The sequence below is a fragment of the Lynx canadensis genome, chromosome D2 (assembly GCF_007474595.2).
Source record: "Lynx canadensis isolate LIC74 chromosome D2, mLynCan4.pri.v2, whole genome shotgun sequence".
In the NCBI taxonomy this organism is placed as follows: domain Eukaryota; kingdom Metazoa; phylum Chordata; class Mammalia; order Carnivora; family Felidae; genus Lynx; species Lynx canadensis.
In genome coordinates this window covers 2,730,446-2,748,696 of record NC_044313.2, presented here as the reverse complement: position 1 = coordinate 2,748,696, position 18,251 = coordinate 2,730,446, and the positions used below count along the sequence as shown (strand labels likewise).

The window sequence follows — 18,251 nt, the reverse complement described above, 5'->3', positions numbered from 1 at the left end:
GAGTGGGGTACCTGGGTGGCTCAGTCAGATAAGTGTTGGATTCTGGATTTTGGCTCAGGTCATGAGCTTATGGTTTGTGGGTTCGAGCCCTGTGTCCAGCTCTGCGTTGACAGCATGGAGCCTGCTTGGTGTTCTCTGTCTCTGTCTCTGTCTCTGTCTCTCTCTCTCTCTCTCAAAAACAAACATAAAAAAACTTTTTAAAAATGGCCATGGGAGTATACACCCTGTTTTGCAACATGGGGTTCCCCTCCTTCTATTGCATTTTTGCATAGTAATCTCTAGGTTTTATTTAAAAAACTTTTTTTCATTGTAAAATAATTTTGTGCCACATGCAGTTCTAAGAAATAATACAGAGAGATCCTGTGTACCTTCTCCCCCAAAGAGGACATCTTGCAAAAAACCATAGTACAAAACCACAACCGGGATGTCCATGATCACACAATCCGCCCCTTTTCTTCAGATTCCCCAGTTTTACTGGAATTCATTTGTGTGTGTATTTTGTCCTATGCAATTTTATGTTTAGGTTTGCATGTGTAACTACAGTCAGGATACAAAACAGTTCCTCATGGCTCTCATTGCATTTTAAATAATGTAATTTTCCATTTTCAGTAACATCTATCCCATTCCATCCGCACCTTTTAGTTAATTTCATTTTAGATTAAAATGCTATCCTGTGGGACGTCCAGACCTGACTTCACCTGCACTCGCGCACACACCCTCCTCCCGGCTGCTGTAGAACTGTCTGGAAGGTGCGGAGCCTCCGGGAGCGGGTGCCCAGCGAGGCGGGCGTCCGCGATGCCAGGAGCAAGCGGGTCAGGCGAGCGGGCGCTCCCCCGGAAGCTCCGCCCCCGGTTCCGTGCTCGCCCCAAGCGCAGGCCCGGGGAGGCCCGGGGGCGGGGCTTCCGCGCGCAGTCGCCCGGAGGCCCCGCCCCCGCCGGCCGCCCGCGCTCGATTGCTCTTGTCTGGCGGCTGCAGCATGGCGGCGGGGGCGGCCGAGGCGGCGGCGGCTGTGGTGGAGGTCGGTTCAACCCGGCAGTTTGAGGAGCTGCTGCGCCTCACAGCCAAGTAAGCGGGGCGGCGGGCGGCGGGGCTGGGGGGACGCACGCGGGGGGCGGCCTCCCGGGCGGCGGCCGGCGGCCCCCGGATCCCGAGCCTGGTCTCCGGGCCCGATCCCCGGCTCGGCCCGGACGCCCGGCCTGGCGGCCGCGGGGCGCGGCGGCGCGGCGAGTCGGCCCCGGGGCCGGGGGAGGGGCGCGGAGACCCCGCGGCCGCGTTGCCAGCAGCGGGCGGTTGAGGAGGGCCTAGCGGGTTAGGTGACTCTGCCTCCCTGGAGCCGAGCGGTCGAGACGTGTGCATACTCGGGTAGTGCTCGCGTGTTCCAGCTCACCTGCAGCCGCAGACGGGGATTTCCTGTTTGGGGAGCTGGCCGAGCCGGGGTCTGTGCTGCTTTGGCACACGCGCTCCTGGCCCTGGGGACGGCTCCAGAAGGGGACCCGCGGGGCTGCGCGGGATTAGGGGACACCGAACTGGGTGGGCGCGTACGAGCCAGGGCTTCCGGGGCCGCCCCGCGGCGCTCCTGCCGCCTCCCCCCGTGAGCCCTCCGGGGCCTGGGGGTTCTCTGAGCTTCGTACCGCTCTACTGCCGCCGGGTACGGTGGGGGCTCCAGGGCCGGATGGCCGGGGAGCCAGTCCCCAGCCCCGCCACTACCTAGCCTTGTGACCCTTGGGCAGGCTTCATTACCGGGCCTCAGTTTCCTCGACGGTGAGATGGATTCTTAGAGTAGCGGCTCCCTAGGGTTGTGGTGGGTGAAGGAGGAGGTGCGTGTACCCCGCGACCTCGCCTGGCGCGCGGGATCGTCAAGCCCGGAGTATTTTCAGTATGGAACAGAGTAGTTGCATGGCGGTCCCAGGCAGTAAGTGCCTGTGGACCCAATTCCGTGGGATTAACCCCACCCCCACCCCCACCCCCGGATTTGATTTAGGGGCAGGTAGTGCCCTGCTTGGGAGAGCAAGTGAGACGGGGGAGTTAGGTGCCTGTGTTGGAAATGGAGCAGGGTGAGAATTCCTGCCTGAACTTGTGGCTGGTCATGGGCTGGGGACGTGGCGGAGTCAAAGGTATTGACCAGAACAGCTCTTTTGACTTTTGAGGCTTGCTTGGAAAGTTGTTTGGGGTGGGGAGGAAGGAGAGAAATGACCAATACTCCTTGATGAAAGGTGGGTTCTGACTCATCCGCGCTTGCGTTCAGATTACCGAGGACAGCCAAGGTGGACGCTTCCTGAAAGGACCAGGGCCTGCGCGGGCCTGCCCTCTGGACGTGTTTGAACTTACTATCACCTGAAAGACTGTTTTGCTCTGTGTGTTGCACAGTTTGGTTTTTAGGTTTCATTTTTTATTCATAAAAATCCTTAAAATAACTCAGTCCGTACCGTACCACGTATTCTTGCCGCTGGCCCGCACTTAAAGTGATCCAGGAGACAAGACACCTTTTCCATAGCGATTAAACAGGCACCTGGGCAATGATGCATGGCATCCAGGAAGGGAATAAATCTGCCGGTTTCGGTGAAAATGGAAGCATTTACGTTATTAAGTAGGGGCGCCTGGGTGGCTCAGTTGGGCCTCAGACACTTGATCTCCTCCCAGGTCTTGATCTCGGGGCTGTGGGTTTGGGCCCGCGTTGGGCTCCGCGCTGGGCGTGAAGCCTACTTAAAAAAAAATTAAATAGTACTTGGCATTGTAGTCAATTAAAAATCTGCTTTGTAAACATCACTTCTCAATTTTAAAATTTTACATGAGGGGCGCCTGGGTGGCGCAGTCGGTTAAGCGTCCGACTTCAGCCAGGTCACGATCTCGTGGTCCGGGAGTTCGAGCCCCGCGTCAGGCTCTGGGCTGATGGCTCAGAGCCTGGAGCCTGTTTCCGATTCTGTGTCTTCCTCTCTCTCTGCCCCTCGCCCGTTCATGCTCTGTCTCTCTCTGTCCCAAAAATAAATTAAAAAAAAAAAAATTTTACATGAATTGAACTTTTTGCTTGCGTCGTGTCAGGTGTTTGTAGATCGCTGACACCTCAGCTGGTCTGTGCTGGGCGGAATGTTAATACCCATCTGCAGAGTAATTGAGATTTTGCCCGTGTGTAAAATACTTACGAGTCGAGTATAGGCGGTATTTAATAAAGTGTAGCTGGTGTTATCTGCAGATGAGGAACTGCAGGAGCAGAACACCTAACGAGAGAGAAACTGCTATTTATCGAGCACCATTTATCCTGCTGATGAAGAACCAAGGTGTCTGTTACGTTGTCCAAAGTCACGTTAGTTGGGATTTGAACCTGGTCCTCAACGGCACACCATGCACACTGGATTACAGAGTACTCTTACCTATAACCTAAGAGAGGGCGGAGTATGTTTGTTTCAGGTTTATATCCTCATGCTACCAGACCCAGCGTACTTAATTAGAAAGCTAAGCATCTAAATATGAGAATATTGTGGGTAATGTAAAATAACTATTGATACTATCATACTTCTGCGTTTTCAAAACGTTTTCATATTTTTGTTTGATCTTCCCAACATTCCAGGGTATTAGTTATTGCTATTTTATAATTGGGAAGATTCTATGATTAAGACCTAAATTACTCTTCAAAGCCATGTTAGTGATAATGGAATTTAAGTTGTGTAGGTGTACTTTTTTCGTTTTTTTAATTCTTAGAGTATAATTGACACAGTATATTAGTTTCAGGTGCATTATTTATTTATTTTTGCATAGATGAGTTCATACTATTATAAAGTTTGGTAACATTTTAATTAAGTTATTTTTTAATGTTTATTTGGGGGGGGAGAGAGAGACAGACAGACAGACACAGCATGGGTGGGGGAGGGGGAGAGAGGGAGACACAGAATCCGAAGCGGGTTCCAGGCTCTCAGCTGTCAGCACAGAGCCCTATGTGAAGCTCCAACTGGAGCCGTGACATGATGACCTGAGCCGAAGTTGAACGCTTAACCAACTGAGCACCCAGGCGCCCCTTAATTTTTAAAAATACAATCATATTGTGAGCAATTTTCCATGTCGTAAAAATTCCTTGAAAAATGATTCTTAATGTCTTGATAGTATTTTATTGTTTGACCATTAAAAAAACTATAGTATTGTTGAAGAATTGATTTTTCTAGTTATTTTCTATAAGATAATGGAAAAGTATTCATATACATAAATCTTTGTCTCTTTAATTACCTCCTTAGGATAGATACTTGACCGTGTGTAGGAAATTTCTGAAAGGTTGCAGTTTAATTTTTACCAGCAGGATATGGAAATGCTTGGCTCTCTCCATCTTTTTGGTCGTGGAATATTATTTAAAAAATCCTTTTCAATTTAGTAGAAAATGGTATCCCAGTTTTTTAAAAATGAGGTATTAACATACGCACCATGTAAAATGCACAGATCTTAATAGTTAGGTATGATGAATTTTTATAGTTGTACGTACACAAGTAATCACCATTCACAACAGTATCGAGCCCCAGAATGTTCTTTAGCTCCTTTCCAGTAACCCCCACCGCTGATCCACTTTCTGTCAGTGTAGATTAGTTCTGCCTGTTCTTGGTACTTTATGTAAATGGAGTCTACAGCTGCTGATTTTTTATGTCTGGGTTGTTTTGCCCAGCATGCTTCGAGATGCATGTTGTCGCATGGGTCTGTCATTAGTTCCTTCTTACTGCTGAGGAGTATTTTATTATATGAATAGACAACAGTTTCTCCAATTTGTAGACATTTGGGTCATTTCCGGTTTTTGGCTATTGTGTCTGAGGCTGTTGTGAACATTCGTGTGCAGGTCCTTTTGTGGGCCTCTTTTCTTTCTCCCCGTCCCCTTAGGCTTTGGAGCCTCCCCAGCATCCTCTGCAGAGGCTCATTCAGAGGTTTTTGAGGGGCAGGTAGATCACTTATGGCCTGCGTCACACTGGCCAGAGCTCAGTTCTGGGGCCCCAGACAGCTGCAAGTGTAGTCAGGCTGTACGCCCAGGAGGAGAAGGAAACCACACTTGGTGAAACACAGCATAGTCTCTGCCATAGACCCTGAGGCCCACCTACCCACACGTTGGAGCTTCTGAGTTCTGCTGGACACGAGCGATAACCTATTGATTAGGGACCCACAGTATGTCCTTTCCAGCCTTAGGTGGGTCTTTCTTGAGAACATGCTGCTTTCCTCTTGTGTGCCCCCGGGCAGCTCTCCCTTCTGCCTCAGTGCTGTCTGGGACTCAGACCTCCATCTTCCTTTGTTTCAGCAAATGACACGCTTCCTACCTGGGAAAACAGCATCTCCCCAACTCTCCTTCTACTCTCCCCTCCCCCAACATCTAACATTTATTCGTAGCTTTACCCATTCTGGATTGCTTCACTCCTGACCTGGAGCAGACTGCCCCTTATCTCAAGATGAATTCTTCTCTGCTCTTAGGTTCCCCTCCCCTGCCGCCCCGAGACTTTGCATCCTTAGAAGGCTCTTTTGCCTTCAACCTTTTCCTCTCCACTTGCACTACCCCCTCACAAGATAAACGTGAAGATTTTCTTGTATTAAAAAAAACAGGGGCGCCTGGGTGGCTCAGTCAGTTAAGCGTCCAGTTTAGGCTCAGGTCATGATCTCACAGTTTGTGGGTTTGGGCCCTGCCTCCGGCTCTGCACTGACAGTGTGGAGCCTGCTTGGGATTCTCTATTCACGCTCTCTCCCCCTCCCCCGCTCACATTTTTTCTCTCTCTCGTAATAAATAAATAAACTAAAAAAAAAAAAAAAAAAAAAAAAAGCCAATCCCTTGAGCCTGTCTTTGCCTCTGCCTGGGACTCCCCCTGTTTACAGACAGATCTCTTATAAAAGTGTAGATTTCTAGCAACCTGCTTCCTCCTCTTAGGTTCAGTCCCCCGCATGCTGCAGTCCGACTTGTGCTTCTGCCGTCCAGCGTTGCTGGTGCCCTGCCACCTGCATCAGATGGTTGTCATTCCTTCCTCCTCCTTCTCTTGACTTCTGTGAGGCCCTTTAACCTTTGAGGGGCACAACAGAATCGAGCCCCAGAATGTTCCATTTAGGCTCCATTTTCTGGTCTACTGCCGGGTTCCTTTTCCTTTGTCTGTCCCAACTCCTGTTGATGAGTCCAGAGGCTCTGACCTCTGTGTTTTTGGAGAGCTTGGTGCCAGCTCTGTTTCTTGATTCCCAAGTCTGTCTGCAGATGAAGCACAGACTTCTTTCCTGAGTTTGAGACCATCACTAGCAGCCCACCAGGTTTCCTCTCCTCTCAGGTTAGCGGCTAGTATATGTGACCCATGCCTGCTGCCACCGCTGGTCATCCATCAGTCACTGAAACTTGGGAGTTGCTCTAGCCCATGCTTCTAAGGTCACCAACCCAATCCTGCCCCTCCTACCTCTGAAATCCCTTTCCTTCTGTTCTCTGACGCTGGATGGGAGGCTCACTCTTCTCTCAGCCGTACTGTTACACTGGTTTTACAGGTTGCCACTCCTTTGCTTACCCACAGGTTAGTTGCCCTTACTTCCTTTCTCTATGTAACATTTTTTTAAAAATTGTGTTTTTTTTCCCTGCTTTTTCACATTTTTTCTGATTGGGGGTGGTTATATTTGAACTTAGAATTCTGTGGAAGGGTGTTTAAGTTCAGTATGAGGATAGATCTTTGCCAAGACAATTTTGTATGAAAATGGTTGATAAATATACACTGAGATGCCTAAGAACTTAGTCAACAATTTATTAATCCACTGTCCTGTCTGTTCATACTATCAACTTTTAGAAAATCTTTTGTAGTATAATGTAAAAAAAGGATGTCATTATAAAAAAGTTTTTTTTCCCCTTGTTTTCTGCCTGCGTGCCTTCATTTTCAACATTTTATTCCTGTTCCTGTGGTCACAACTATACCTCTGCCTCCACAGTACTGTGCTTAGAAAGTGAATCCTAGAATTTGTAGCGACCATCTATCTGCAGTCCCTTTTCAGAGACATCGTGCAGACATCTAGTTTCCGCCTTTCCTAAGGATCTGAGAACATAATTGATTTATAGGACTGTGAGTTGAGATGGATGAATATTTAGAACCACTTCATATGAAGTAAGTCTTCACTCAAGAGATACCATTGACTTGAAAGTTCATCCGAAAGATTATCAAGACCTTGCAAGCCTTCCATTTCAGTCTTTGTTTAATACAACAAAATGGTAGCAGTACAAAAGCAATTCAGGCAGTTCTTGTACAGGATTTTTGGTAATAGAATTGAATATATATACCTATCTCCTTATTTTTAAAGACACTATAGCTTTAAAACATTGCTTTTTGTTGATTTCTAGGTCCCTCCTCGTGGTCCATTTTTGGGCGCCATGGGCTCCGCAGTGTGCTCAGATGAACGACGTGATGGCAGAGTTGGCCAAAGAGCACCCTCAAGTTTCATTTGTGAAGGTATTGTATTTCCAGTGTCGCATCTTTTGTGAGCTTAATTCTGACTTATGATGCAGACTGCATTTTACTAACGTAAGGGAGGAGGGGTGTGGGATGCTACATTTATAGTTGGTGCATGTGTTATTTTTGCGGTAGATTATTCTTAAAAATCTTAAAATTGCTTTGCATTTCTCAAGTACTGAGTAGTGTAACAATCACCATACTTTCCCTGACACATGCTTGGTAGATTGCAGGATGGGCAGCGGGGATGTTTGTGAACAGAAGCAGACTAGATCATTCAGTGTGGGCCATTGTGGTTTTAGTACGGTAAAAATACTAACAGAGCTTGCTTCATTGAAGAGCAAGGTGTGATGTGCCAAGTGATTGGAGAAAGGGTGTGTGAGGCGGCTGGGAACCCGGGGAACGGAAAGAAGCTGCTATCTGGGATCTGGGGTCAGGTAAATGCAGACCCATAGGAGAAACCGAAAGCTTTGCTGACCTGTTTAGGAAGCAGAGAAGGAAGGAATCTGGTGTCTCTCTGGCTTGCCTTGTTTTCACCCAGCTTTGCGTGCTCTAGTTCCTAGTTTGTGTCTTGGGTGGGCACGTACTAGGAAGTGATAGTTGAGGCTGTGGATTAGCTACTTGGTTTAGCACATTTAATGCTGTCATTCAGGACTTAGTACTGGTTGAAACAACAAAGCCACAGTAGAGAAGCCGAGAATCTTAGAAGGGAAACCCTGGTTTCAGAAACCTGAATCCTTCAGATTTAAAGAAACAAGAAAGACCAAAGCCTTATTTTATAAAACCAGAATTTGTGAGTTCAGAGGACATGTTTAGCAAATATACCCACATGTGGGGTTAAAAGTGACATCTCTATTTTCCGCTTTGTGTATCAACTGAAAACAGAATTCTGAAGGCTAATTCATCCGTGTAACAGGAGATAAAACTTTCAGGCAGTTTCTGTACAGATAAGTGTGCTTTGGATGGTGTTGCAGTTAGATGTCTCAAAATCACAACCCCTGCACCTTCTCCCCGCCCCCCACTCTGCTGTCCTGCCCTATAAAGAAGGGGCTGCCTGTGTTAATTTTGCATGAATCCTTTCAGTGTTTTCTTTTTTTTTTTTTTTTTTAATGAAGATAGAGCAAATATAGAAGTAATAGCTAGCTTTTTAAAATTTAAGGACTTATTTAAAATTCCAATGAAATGTGTAAATGTAACCTTAGAATGTAACCCTAAAATGTCCAGTATAAATAATGGAAGGAGACATTAAAACTGCATGTTTGGTCAGTGATAAAAGATAATGATTACAAGTGGAATGAATGATTAAACATTTCAATCATAAGATTAATCAAGATGATGGTAATTGTTGCAAGTCTGCTTTTATGTGTATAATGTTACAGGTTTAGGTGACACATTGTTCTGAGCTGCCATCTGAATGGTTTATTTAAAGAGACTATAGAATTACTTCTCACATTGGTACCACACTTGGCAGTGAGATTTTAAGTTGTTCACGTGCTTAAGTGTCTCGCCAGGCGTTGGAAGTCCTGGTCTGCTGGGGATGCCTGAACCCTACTGCACCTGCCTCTCGGGGGTAGGGGGTGGCGCTAGGTGGGGCAGTTCTCCCAGGAGTCATTACTTTCTGAAAATTCACTCTGTGGAGTAGTTGGTCTTTAAATGGCAGGGATAACCTGCAGTGGACTTTGTAAGGTAGGTAATTTAATTGGTGAGCAAATAAGAAGTAAAATATTTGAGAGGTCTGTTGGCATTCCCCAGTAAGAGAGGGTGCAGTTCATTTTAAAATAACTGTCTTTTGTTATTGAGAGCTTTTTGAACAGTCTAGGGAAGGGAACTGATGTTCTGCTCTGTGTCTTTTAATTTGATTTCTTAGTTTTTTTTGTTTGTTTTTTGACTGCCAACAGTCTGGCATTTTTGACTTGTGAATTATAGAGATCAGTCCATTTTATAACTTAGATTTCCAAAATCATCATGTAGGTGATCTCAAGCATAATGTTTTTAATACTTAATTTTTTTTCTTTTTTTTTTTTACTGTTTGTTTATTTTGAGAGACACACAGAGCATAAGCAGGGGAGGGGCAGATGGAGGGAGACGCAGAATCTGAAGCAGGGTCCAGGCTCCAGGCTCCGAGCTGTCAGCACAGAGCCTGACGCGGGGCTGGAACCCATGAACCGTGAGATGGTGACCTGAGTCAAAGTTGGACGCTTAACCGACTGAGCCACCCAGGCGCCCCTTTAATACTTTGAGTGTAGAGTTTTGTGACCACCAACAGTTTCTTGTTTTGTAGACAATGGGAAAGTAATACCTGAGAAAAGTTAGCGTACGTTTTGGTCCGAATTAGTCTGTGCTCACCGGAACAGGTTGTCGAAAGGCAGGACTCTCACATTTATTGCACGTGAACGAACACCCTCCTTCCGGTACTGATGGGCTGGTGATGAAGTGCACACACGCTCTTTGGCACCACGTCTATGCCCGTGCCTTGCGGTGATTCACTGTTGCACATTGGCTGCCCCATCTAGCCCGAACCCAAGGCTCTGGGCCCCACAGGAGGTTCGCACACCTCCAAGGCCTTCGAGAAGACATAGGAGTCGCTCTTATTGCCCAAAGTCTTACTGAAAACTTAACATTTGTTCAGAGTAAAATTAAATGGCTAATTAAAATGTTACATGTCCTTGCTTTTCAAAATGTGTAAAGTCAGTTTGTTAGCTCTTTGCCTTTAAATTTTTTAATTTTGTTTCTTTAATTTATTGTTTTTTTAATGTTTTTATTTATTTTTGAGACAGAGAGAGACAGAGCATGAACAGGGGAGGGGCAGAGAGAGAGAGGGAGACACAGAATCCTAAGCAGGCTCCAGGCTCCGAGCTGTCAGCACAGAGCCCGACAGGGGGGGAGGGGGCTCGAACCCACAGACTGTGAGATCATGACCCGAGCCGAAGTCAGACGCTCAACCGACTGAGCCACCCAGGTGCCCCAACTCTTTGCCTTTAAAACGGGAATACACGTTTATTGTTTACTCCCTTGTTTGATAGATAGAATCTTTCAAGGTCTAGGGTGTGGTAGTGGGGTGGGAAGGAGCGAGAACAGCATAAGGCTCCTTTTGATGGTGTAGTTGGGTACCAGTAGTTCTATTCGAGGTCCGAGTCAAATTCGTCTTTTTGTAGAGTGGCTGTTCATTTTTTTTAATTTTACGTTTGATTTTATTGTGATTTAAATTATTAATTGAAATATTTTATTCAATTTGTTACATTAAATTTATTATTTTTTTTCTTCAAATGAGAATTGTATATTTTTAAGGTGTGCAACATGATGATTCAAACCAAATCCCTTTTATATGAAGTCTCCCATGTACCCCTGTGGCTTTTTTTTTTTTTTTCCATCTCCAAACTTAGTCTGTGCCTATGGTTCAACGATTAGAGAATATCTTGTACTTTTGTCTGTTCTGTCGTTTAATTCCTGTTTTGTTTGGCTTCTTGAGTAGGTGGTGGGATATTTGAAGTAGAGACCTGTACCTTACCTTGTTTTCATTTTTTTATTGCTTTCCTTTGTGTCATTGGCTTCCATCTCCTATGCCAGCCTCCCCCACCCCTCTTCCAGCTTGGCATTCTGATTCAATTAAGCCGTGGTACTCATTTTACCATATAAGGCACTTTGGTACATAAAATCTCAAAGTCAAGCTTATTGGCCACCTGGTTGGTGAGGTTTTGTACTACTGTATTTCATTTAGTAGTAATCTGATTTGTATAGTTCCTGCTGAACTTGAATTTTACGTTCATTGTAACTTCAGATATGAAGGCAAAGGTATAGGACTTACTTAAATTTGTATTTTTTGATTCTTAAAAAATAGGAATTGTTATAATTTTATTCTTGAATGCGCAAGCATCTTAAAATACAGCTCACAGTTCAGTTTCTAAGGGTCTCTAAAATCAGTATAGATAATTTCTGTGTGGTTATAGAAATGTTCAATTCTAAATGTCTGTTCAGTTAGTATTTGTAAACAGACAATGTAGGGTCATCTCCAGAAGGGTGCCAGCCAGCTGTGTAACTAGGTACCACTTAGCTGAATTCCTGTTTTTCAGTGTCAGAGAATACTGACCAGTTTATTTGGCATCTTAGAGAACGTATGTAGGATTCCACTTCTGGAGAACTCTAAAAATGCCTCTCAGATAATTCAAGTAGAATTGCTAAATCTTTTTTTTTTTTTTTTTTTTTTTTCAACGTTTATTTATTTTTGGGACAGAGAGAAACAGAGCATGAACGGGGGAGGGGCAGAGAGAGAGGGAGACACAGAATGGGAAACAGGCTCCAGGCTCTGAGCCATCAGCCCAGAGCCTGACGCGGGGCTCGAACTCACGGACCGCGAGATCGTGACCTGGCTGAAGTCGTACACTTAACCGACTGCGCCACCCAGGCGCCCCTAGAATTGCTAAATCTTAAAAATATCCTAGTTTTTATTTATGCTGTCTTGGTAATTAAAAAAAAAATTAACAATTAACAGTTCATTAGCCATTCCTGGGCTACGTTTGGTAAAGTTCTTTTAAAAAGCTATCAAAAACATTAAAGATCTATTTGGACAAGGAATTTTACTTCGAAAGGTTTTCCTTTAATATCACAAGTCACAGAGTTAGACAGAAGCCTCTTTTTGATGTTTAACAAAATATTCCTGAATGTCAGGTTTAATTGTTCTCTCCTCAGCCTTGGGGATCAGTGCCACGCTGGTCAGTGGTCACTCCCGTTGTTGGCTTAGCAGTAGTGACCACCATTTATTTACCCAACACTTACAGGCCACTACTATGCTAGTCACTGGGGGTACACAACAATAGGGTAATCGGGTAACATTATCAAGGTCATTTCAGAGAATAGTTCTGAAAGGAAAGAAATCGGGTGTGGAAGAAGAGAACCTGGGCTGATGGGTGCTTTATTCCGGTCTGGCTGGAGAGCTGCATCTAGTAAGAGAGCTGGAGAAGGAAAAGGAGCTGTCCTTGGGAGAGCCAGGACAAACTTTTAGGCTGTGGATTAGCAAGTGAGTACTGCTGGAGGGCCTGGCCTGCATATGGGCCACCGGTGGGGCCAGTGAAGGGGGAGAGGGTATGGCAGGAGGCTGGAAGGGGAGGCAACAGCCACATGACCTGTGGGCACTGGTGGAGTTTGGGTTTTATTTTGAGTGCAGTGGAAGTGACACATCAGTTTCTGGTTTTAAGCGCTTACCTGGCTGTCCTGTGGGGAGTGGGTTGAAGTGGCGGAAGGATGCAGACTGGAAGCAAGTACGCACGTTAGGAGGCTATTTCACAGGCCAGGTAAGAGATGCCTTGGACACTGGTGGCAAGGGAGCATCGAAATGACGTCATGGTCTGATTTGGCTTGTATTTTGGAGGGGGAACCCAGAAGACCTGTTAACGGATTGGATGTCGGGTGAGGGAAATGGAGTAATCAAAGTTGTCTTCCTTTTGATTGGATCACTGGCTGGATGAAAGAAGACAGAGATGCCCTGGGGAGGAACAGGCTTGGTGGGAAATGCCTGGTAGAGATCCACATGCAGATGTCAAGTGTGTAGCTTGGAGCTGAGCGGGGAGGTCTGGCCTGGATACAACTTGGGCGTTGTCACCATATTGGTGTTTCTTAGATGAGACCGCTCAGGGAGGATGAGCGTAAATAAGAGAAGTGCACTCAGAACCAAGTCCTGGGATGTGCCAGCCGTGGAGAGGTTGGCCAGATGTGAGGGAAGAAGCCAAAGAGACTGAGTCATGAGAGTTATGGGAAAAACAAAACAAAACATGGAAAGCCAAGTGAAGGGTATCATGAGAAGGTGGGTGCGGTTGTACTAATGATACTGAAAGGTCAGTAACACGATGAACAAAGAGTAACCATTGGCTTTGGTGAAATGGTAGCTTGGCGGTGTAGAGAGGAGCTTGGCTCTGGAGCTACAGTGCCCTCCTCCACTGCTCACCATTGTTGGAATCTTGGCTGAGTTACCTAACCTCCTTAAATTCCAGTTTCTTCTGTTAGTTAGGTGTAATGACAGCATCTATGATCGTGCAGATTAAATGGCTCAGTATACAAACTGCACTTAGAACAGTGTCTGGCTTAGATTAATCATAGCTGTCAGCCATTACCATCATAGTGGTCTTTGGTGACCCTCTAGAGAGGGAGTTCCCTACCTCTGCAGTTAACCTTGCTGTGGTAACAGCTCCTTGCCTCTCCTCACCCGACTGCACACGGGAAGGGTCTGAGTTTGAGAGTCATGGTTCAGGAAGTAGATGGTTCCCAACAAAGGCATTCTGTCTGAAATTCCATTCTGGAAACGTTCGTGTTTGGTGAGGGCTAAAGTCATGTATAAATCCTATCTTTGAAATTTAATCTTTCTTTTTGATCGATACAGTAGAAAAAGTTTACCGTAGTATAGTGAAAAAAAGCATAGGTTTTGTAGTCAGTCTTGGGTTTATTTCTCAGCTCTCCTACCCAGTGACTGTGTGTTTTGGGACAAGTTACATCTTTACCTAGCCCCCTGTAAGGTTGAGATGATAATGTACCATACACTTTTCCAGGTGTTAAGTAGTTTAGGCAATTGAATGCAAAGAGCCTGTCATGGTTTATGGCACCGAGTAGGTTTTCCATGAAAGATAGCTATTATTGACTGCCGTTGGTCTTTTCTGAATGCAGCTCACTTTTCAGTATTTATTTATTTTCTATTTTCATTGATAGAATTGTCATGTTGCTTTACATCCAATAAAAATGTTTCCAGAGAATTTTACTGCTGCAAAGGTTTTAGGGCCTCAGATAACCCTTGATGTTCTGGGAGAATGGCTGTGCCTTTAGTGACAGTCCTGGCCCCTGCTCTGGGAGGATTTGTTTGTCACCACTGCCTTTGTCTTACGAAGAAGATGTCATCTCGCTGGGAGCTATTCTGAGGAGAGGTGCTTGTGGTGATCCTCCTGGCTTTAGGAATTTCAAGAGGATGATTTGCTTCCTAGAAGAATTGTCACTAAGGGAGACCCTTGGAAACCAGCAGGAATATGAGAAGAGGTCAACTTTAAGCAGCACAGAGGAATGTGTTTTTATGATTCCCGATGTTGCCTGTTTTGGTTTGGTTTAAGACCATAGTATCTTGTTTTTGCTGAGTATTGCCCCCTTTCTTTTATTAAAAAATTTTTTTTTTAATGTTTATTTTTGAGAGAGCTAGAGCATGAGTGGGTCAGGGGCAGAGACAGGGAGACACGGAATCAGAAGCAGTCACCAGGCTCCCGGCTCGCAGAGCCCAACGCGGGCTCGAACTCACAGACTGTGAGATCATGACCTGAGACATGTGAGATCATGTATAAATTTACTTTATGTTCAACCTACTGAGCCACCCAGGTGCCCCTTAGTACTGCCCCTTTTTAAAATTTGTGTTATTTTGCTGTTAGAATCCAGTTGTACCAAAGATAGGGATCGTAACTGAGCCTCACCCAGTGCCAGTGTGTGCCGGGCACTCCAGGGGTATTATTTGCAAGAGAAAATAACGAGCTGCCCTAGTCATCGCCTTCTCTGCTGTTATTTGCTTTGAGTGTGCAATTGTATGAAAGAAAACGGCACAGAAGTTTTCAGAACTTTCAGAAAGCGTGTTCTACATAGTGGTCTCCAAATGCTTTGTCTTCTCTCTGTTCATTTTTTTTAGTTTATTGGACAGTTGATGTTGACTTGAAACGTATATAATTTTCACGTTAATACATTTTGAAAGATGAAGGTAATTAAAAATATTTGTCTAAAGGGCGTTTTAAAGAAATAAAGTAGTAAAAGAGCACCCGGGAACGTGTGAGACAGAAGATAGAAACCAAAGACGAATGACTGTGCCTCCCACTTACCGTCCAGGTTCATTTGGATAGCTGGATGCTGGATTGGGGAAGGCTCTAGATAAGAATAGTGTTTCAAGCCCAGTGGAAACCTTCTCTTCCTGGGAAAATACAGGATATATATCTTTAACTCTTTTAACAGTATAATTTATCAATAAATTTTATTTCCTACAGGTATGATGTGAATTCAGATTTTTATTGGTTTTAAAAAGTTTATATTAAATTGAAAGTCCTGTGAGGGAAGGATACAATATTATGTCTTAGTTTTTCTCAAAGTATATTGTTTACAAAATCCTGCACATAAATAGCTTACAGGAACTGTGTTCTAATTATTTAGAAATTGAGTTGTGTAAAATTCATATGTCAGGTAACACATCGTGTCTCGTTGAGGGGCCTCAAGGAAATCATCAAGCAGAATGCAGTCGTCTTATTGAAAATGCATTTAAATGTATGAATAGACCCAGAAGTAGATAACCTAGCAAGATCTCTGCCTAGTGTCCGGCAGCCTTGCAGGGGTTAAAAGTAAAATTTATCAGACATCAATAGTTTATTGAAGAAATACTCCTTTTTGCTTCATAATTTGCAGAAGGCTGCAACTGTCAGTCATGATGTACTGCCTCTTGAAATTAGTCAATAGAGCAAACAGCAAGAATTGCTGTGGGCAGAAAATAAGCACTGTAATCATGACATAACTGGGGTCAGTGATTTATGGATTTCAATATAGTAGTAGCTGCATATGATTGAAAATTTACTAGGTCACTAGTGCACCAAAAATTTTATTCACAGCCTCCAGGCATCCTTTGAAATGTGCAACAAAATAAAAACCTCTGAACCTGTTTTGACACTGCGGACTCAGTGGATGACACACCAGCCCAGTGAGTCTCATTTAAATGTAAATGTGTCATAAACTTTTGTACCAGACTCTTTAGAAACATCACCTACTTGAAGGGATGCTGCATGTGAATCTGGTAGACATATTGAAGTCGTAAAAAAGGACCTTTTCATAATCAAGCTTTATATTCTTTTGTTTTTAAAGTTGGAAGCTGAAGCCGTTCCTGAAGTATCTGAAAAATATGAAATTAGTTCTGTTCCCACCTTTCTGTTTTTCAAGGTAAGGATAAGGACGCACAAGAGATCCTGCATCTGTAGTGGGCCAGGGGGCTGAATCTTGGTTCCTTTACCCCTTTCCCTGATCCGTGAACGTTAGACACTCGGTTGTTCCTGGCTTTGCCCCGTCTTCTTGTAGTCTCCTTGTTTGCATTGATGCTAAAGCTTGGCCTGGGGCATCCTGCAGAAGTGATATGGGCCATGTAGAGGACCAGCAACCAGAATTGGAGCTTCTGGACAACAGTCCAGATACTTGGCTCTAGCCGCAAAATGTCGCCTCCGTTGGGTAGAAGTTGGTTGCTTAGGGCATGTGCCTGGACATAATGGAACATCTGGCCGGTCCTGGTTTGATTAATGACTCCTTTAGGAAGCAGGTGCAAATCTGTGCTTCAGGGCACCCCTGAGTGTCCCCACAGTTCCTCCAAGTACTGCATTTGTACTTAGTAACAGATTAATCCCCACGAGGGTGGAGGAAATCTTTTCTCTTTAAGGTTGGACTCTGATCTGGTTTGAGTTTGAGGTGTAGCGATGTTTTCCTAGTATGCTCCCAAAAAGGGGATGAAAGAAAACAGTTACATATTTCTGAAATGGAGATGCATTCCGCCAATTGGTAATCAGAGTTTTAAAAACTCACCTAATAGTAAGTAGTGTTGACCTCTTTAAAAATCAGCTAGAGCTGTGGATTCGTGCTTGTTTTAATTTTGGAGCTTTATGCCACTTATTTTAAATGACTTTTTTAACTTCAGAATTCTCAGAAAATTGACCGATTAGATGGTGCACACGCCCCAGAGTTGACCAAAAAAGTTCAGCGACACGCATCTAGCGGCTCCTTCCCACCCAGCGGTAACGAGCATCCTAAAGAAGACCTCAACCTGCGCCTGAAGAAACTAACTCATGCTGCCCCTTGCATGTTGTTTATGAAGGGGACTCCTCAGGAGCCCCGCTGTGGTAAGAAGCTGCTTTCACACGGACGCGAGCAGAGTGGGCTCCACCGGCGTGGGGTGCGGCTGGGTGGGCGTGCTCTGGTCCTGCCACACCGTCCCTCCTTCGCCTGTGTGGAGACAGCTTTAGGAAATCCGGAAGGTCCTAATTCCCGCTGACACTCTGTATTGAGGTGGTGAGAATCTGTTTTGCACCACAGACACAGAAAATTTCAGAACCCAGAGGCTTCTTAGAAGTCATCCAGTTGAAGATTTTTGTTTATGTAATAAGCACCCAGAGACGGAAAGCCACTCAGCTTACCGGGAGCAGAGTTGGGAGGGCATTGCTGTTGTGTGAATGGGCTTTTGTCTGTTCAGTTCTTTTTGCTGTTAATGGTTTCCTGTCTCTCTTGGTTTCCTGAGTCTCTTTTTATTCACCTTGCCCAGATTGAGTGGTTTAAAAATTTTCAGAATTTTGGTGGTGGTTCTGTGTCTCCCCCGTACTTTGGCCTTCCCTGTTGTCGCACATCGAATTATGCGACTAGTGTTCAACTACTGCTGTCATTTCCAGTTTATAGGTGCTCTTCTTTTCTGTGTATGTATACACCTACCCACCTACCCACACACACACACACACACACACACACATACACACATACACACATACACATACGTGTATATATACGCTTGTAATTTTCTCCTGAAGTAAGTATTAGGGTTTATTTGACCCCTCTGGTATTGGGTTTATGTTATTTTCTTTTTACTATGCCTAGTACAACATTATTATGCTTCATAATTGAGCATTTAATGCCTTTTGATGATGCTGTTGAGAATCAGTTTGTTTCAACTATACAGGGGGGAGTTTTTTTCAGATAGGTGGCAGTAAAATTGAGTGTGCTGTTGATAAGATTACTGCATGTCCAGTGTGACTTTATAAAAATAACCTAGCTTCTAGCATAGCTTTAATTGTAAATTCTTCCCTATAT

The 18,251-nt window shown here is 44.8% G+C and overlaps 1 protein-coding gene across 1 annotated transcript in view; it reads left to right on the top strand.

Annotated features, from left to right (window-relative positions):
• The first annotated feature begins 959 nt into the window (after positions 1 to 959).
• GLRX3 (glutaredoxin 3) overlaps positions 960 to 18,251 on the top strand; it is a 31,926-nt gene continuing 14,634 nt past the window's right edge. Inside the window, exons 1-4 of the mRNA XM_030334622.1 lie at positions 960 to 1,065; positions 7,310 to 7,418; positions 16,275 to 16,349; positions 17,092 to 17,293. Coding sequence (XP_030190482.1) covers positions 977 to 1,065; positions 7,310 to 7,418; positions 16,275 to 16,349; positions 17,092 to 17,293 — 475 coding nt within the window. The 5' untranslated portion in view covers positions 960 to 976. The remainder of the gene's footprint in view (positions 1,066 to 7,309; positions 7,419 to 16,274; positions 16,350 to 17,091; positions 17,294 to 18,251) is intronic.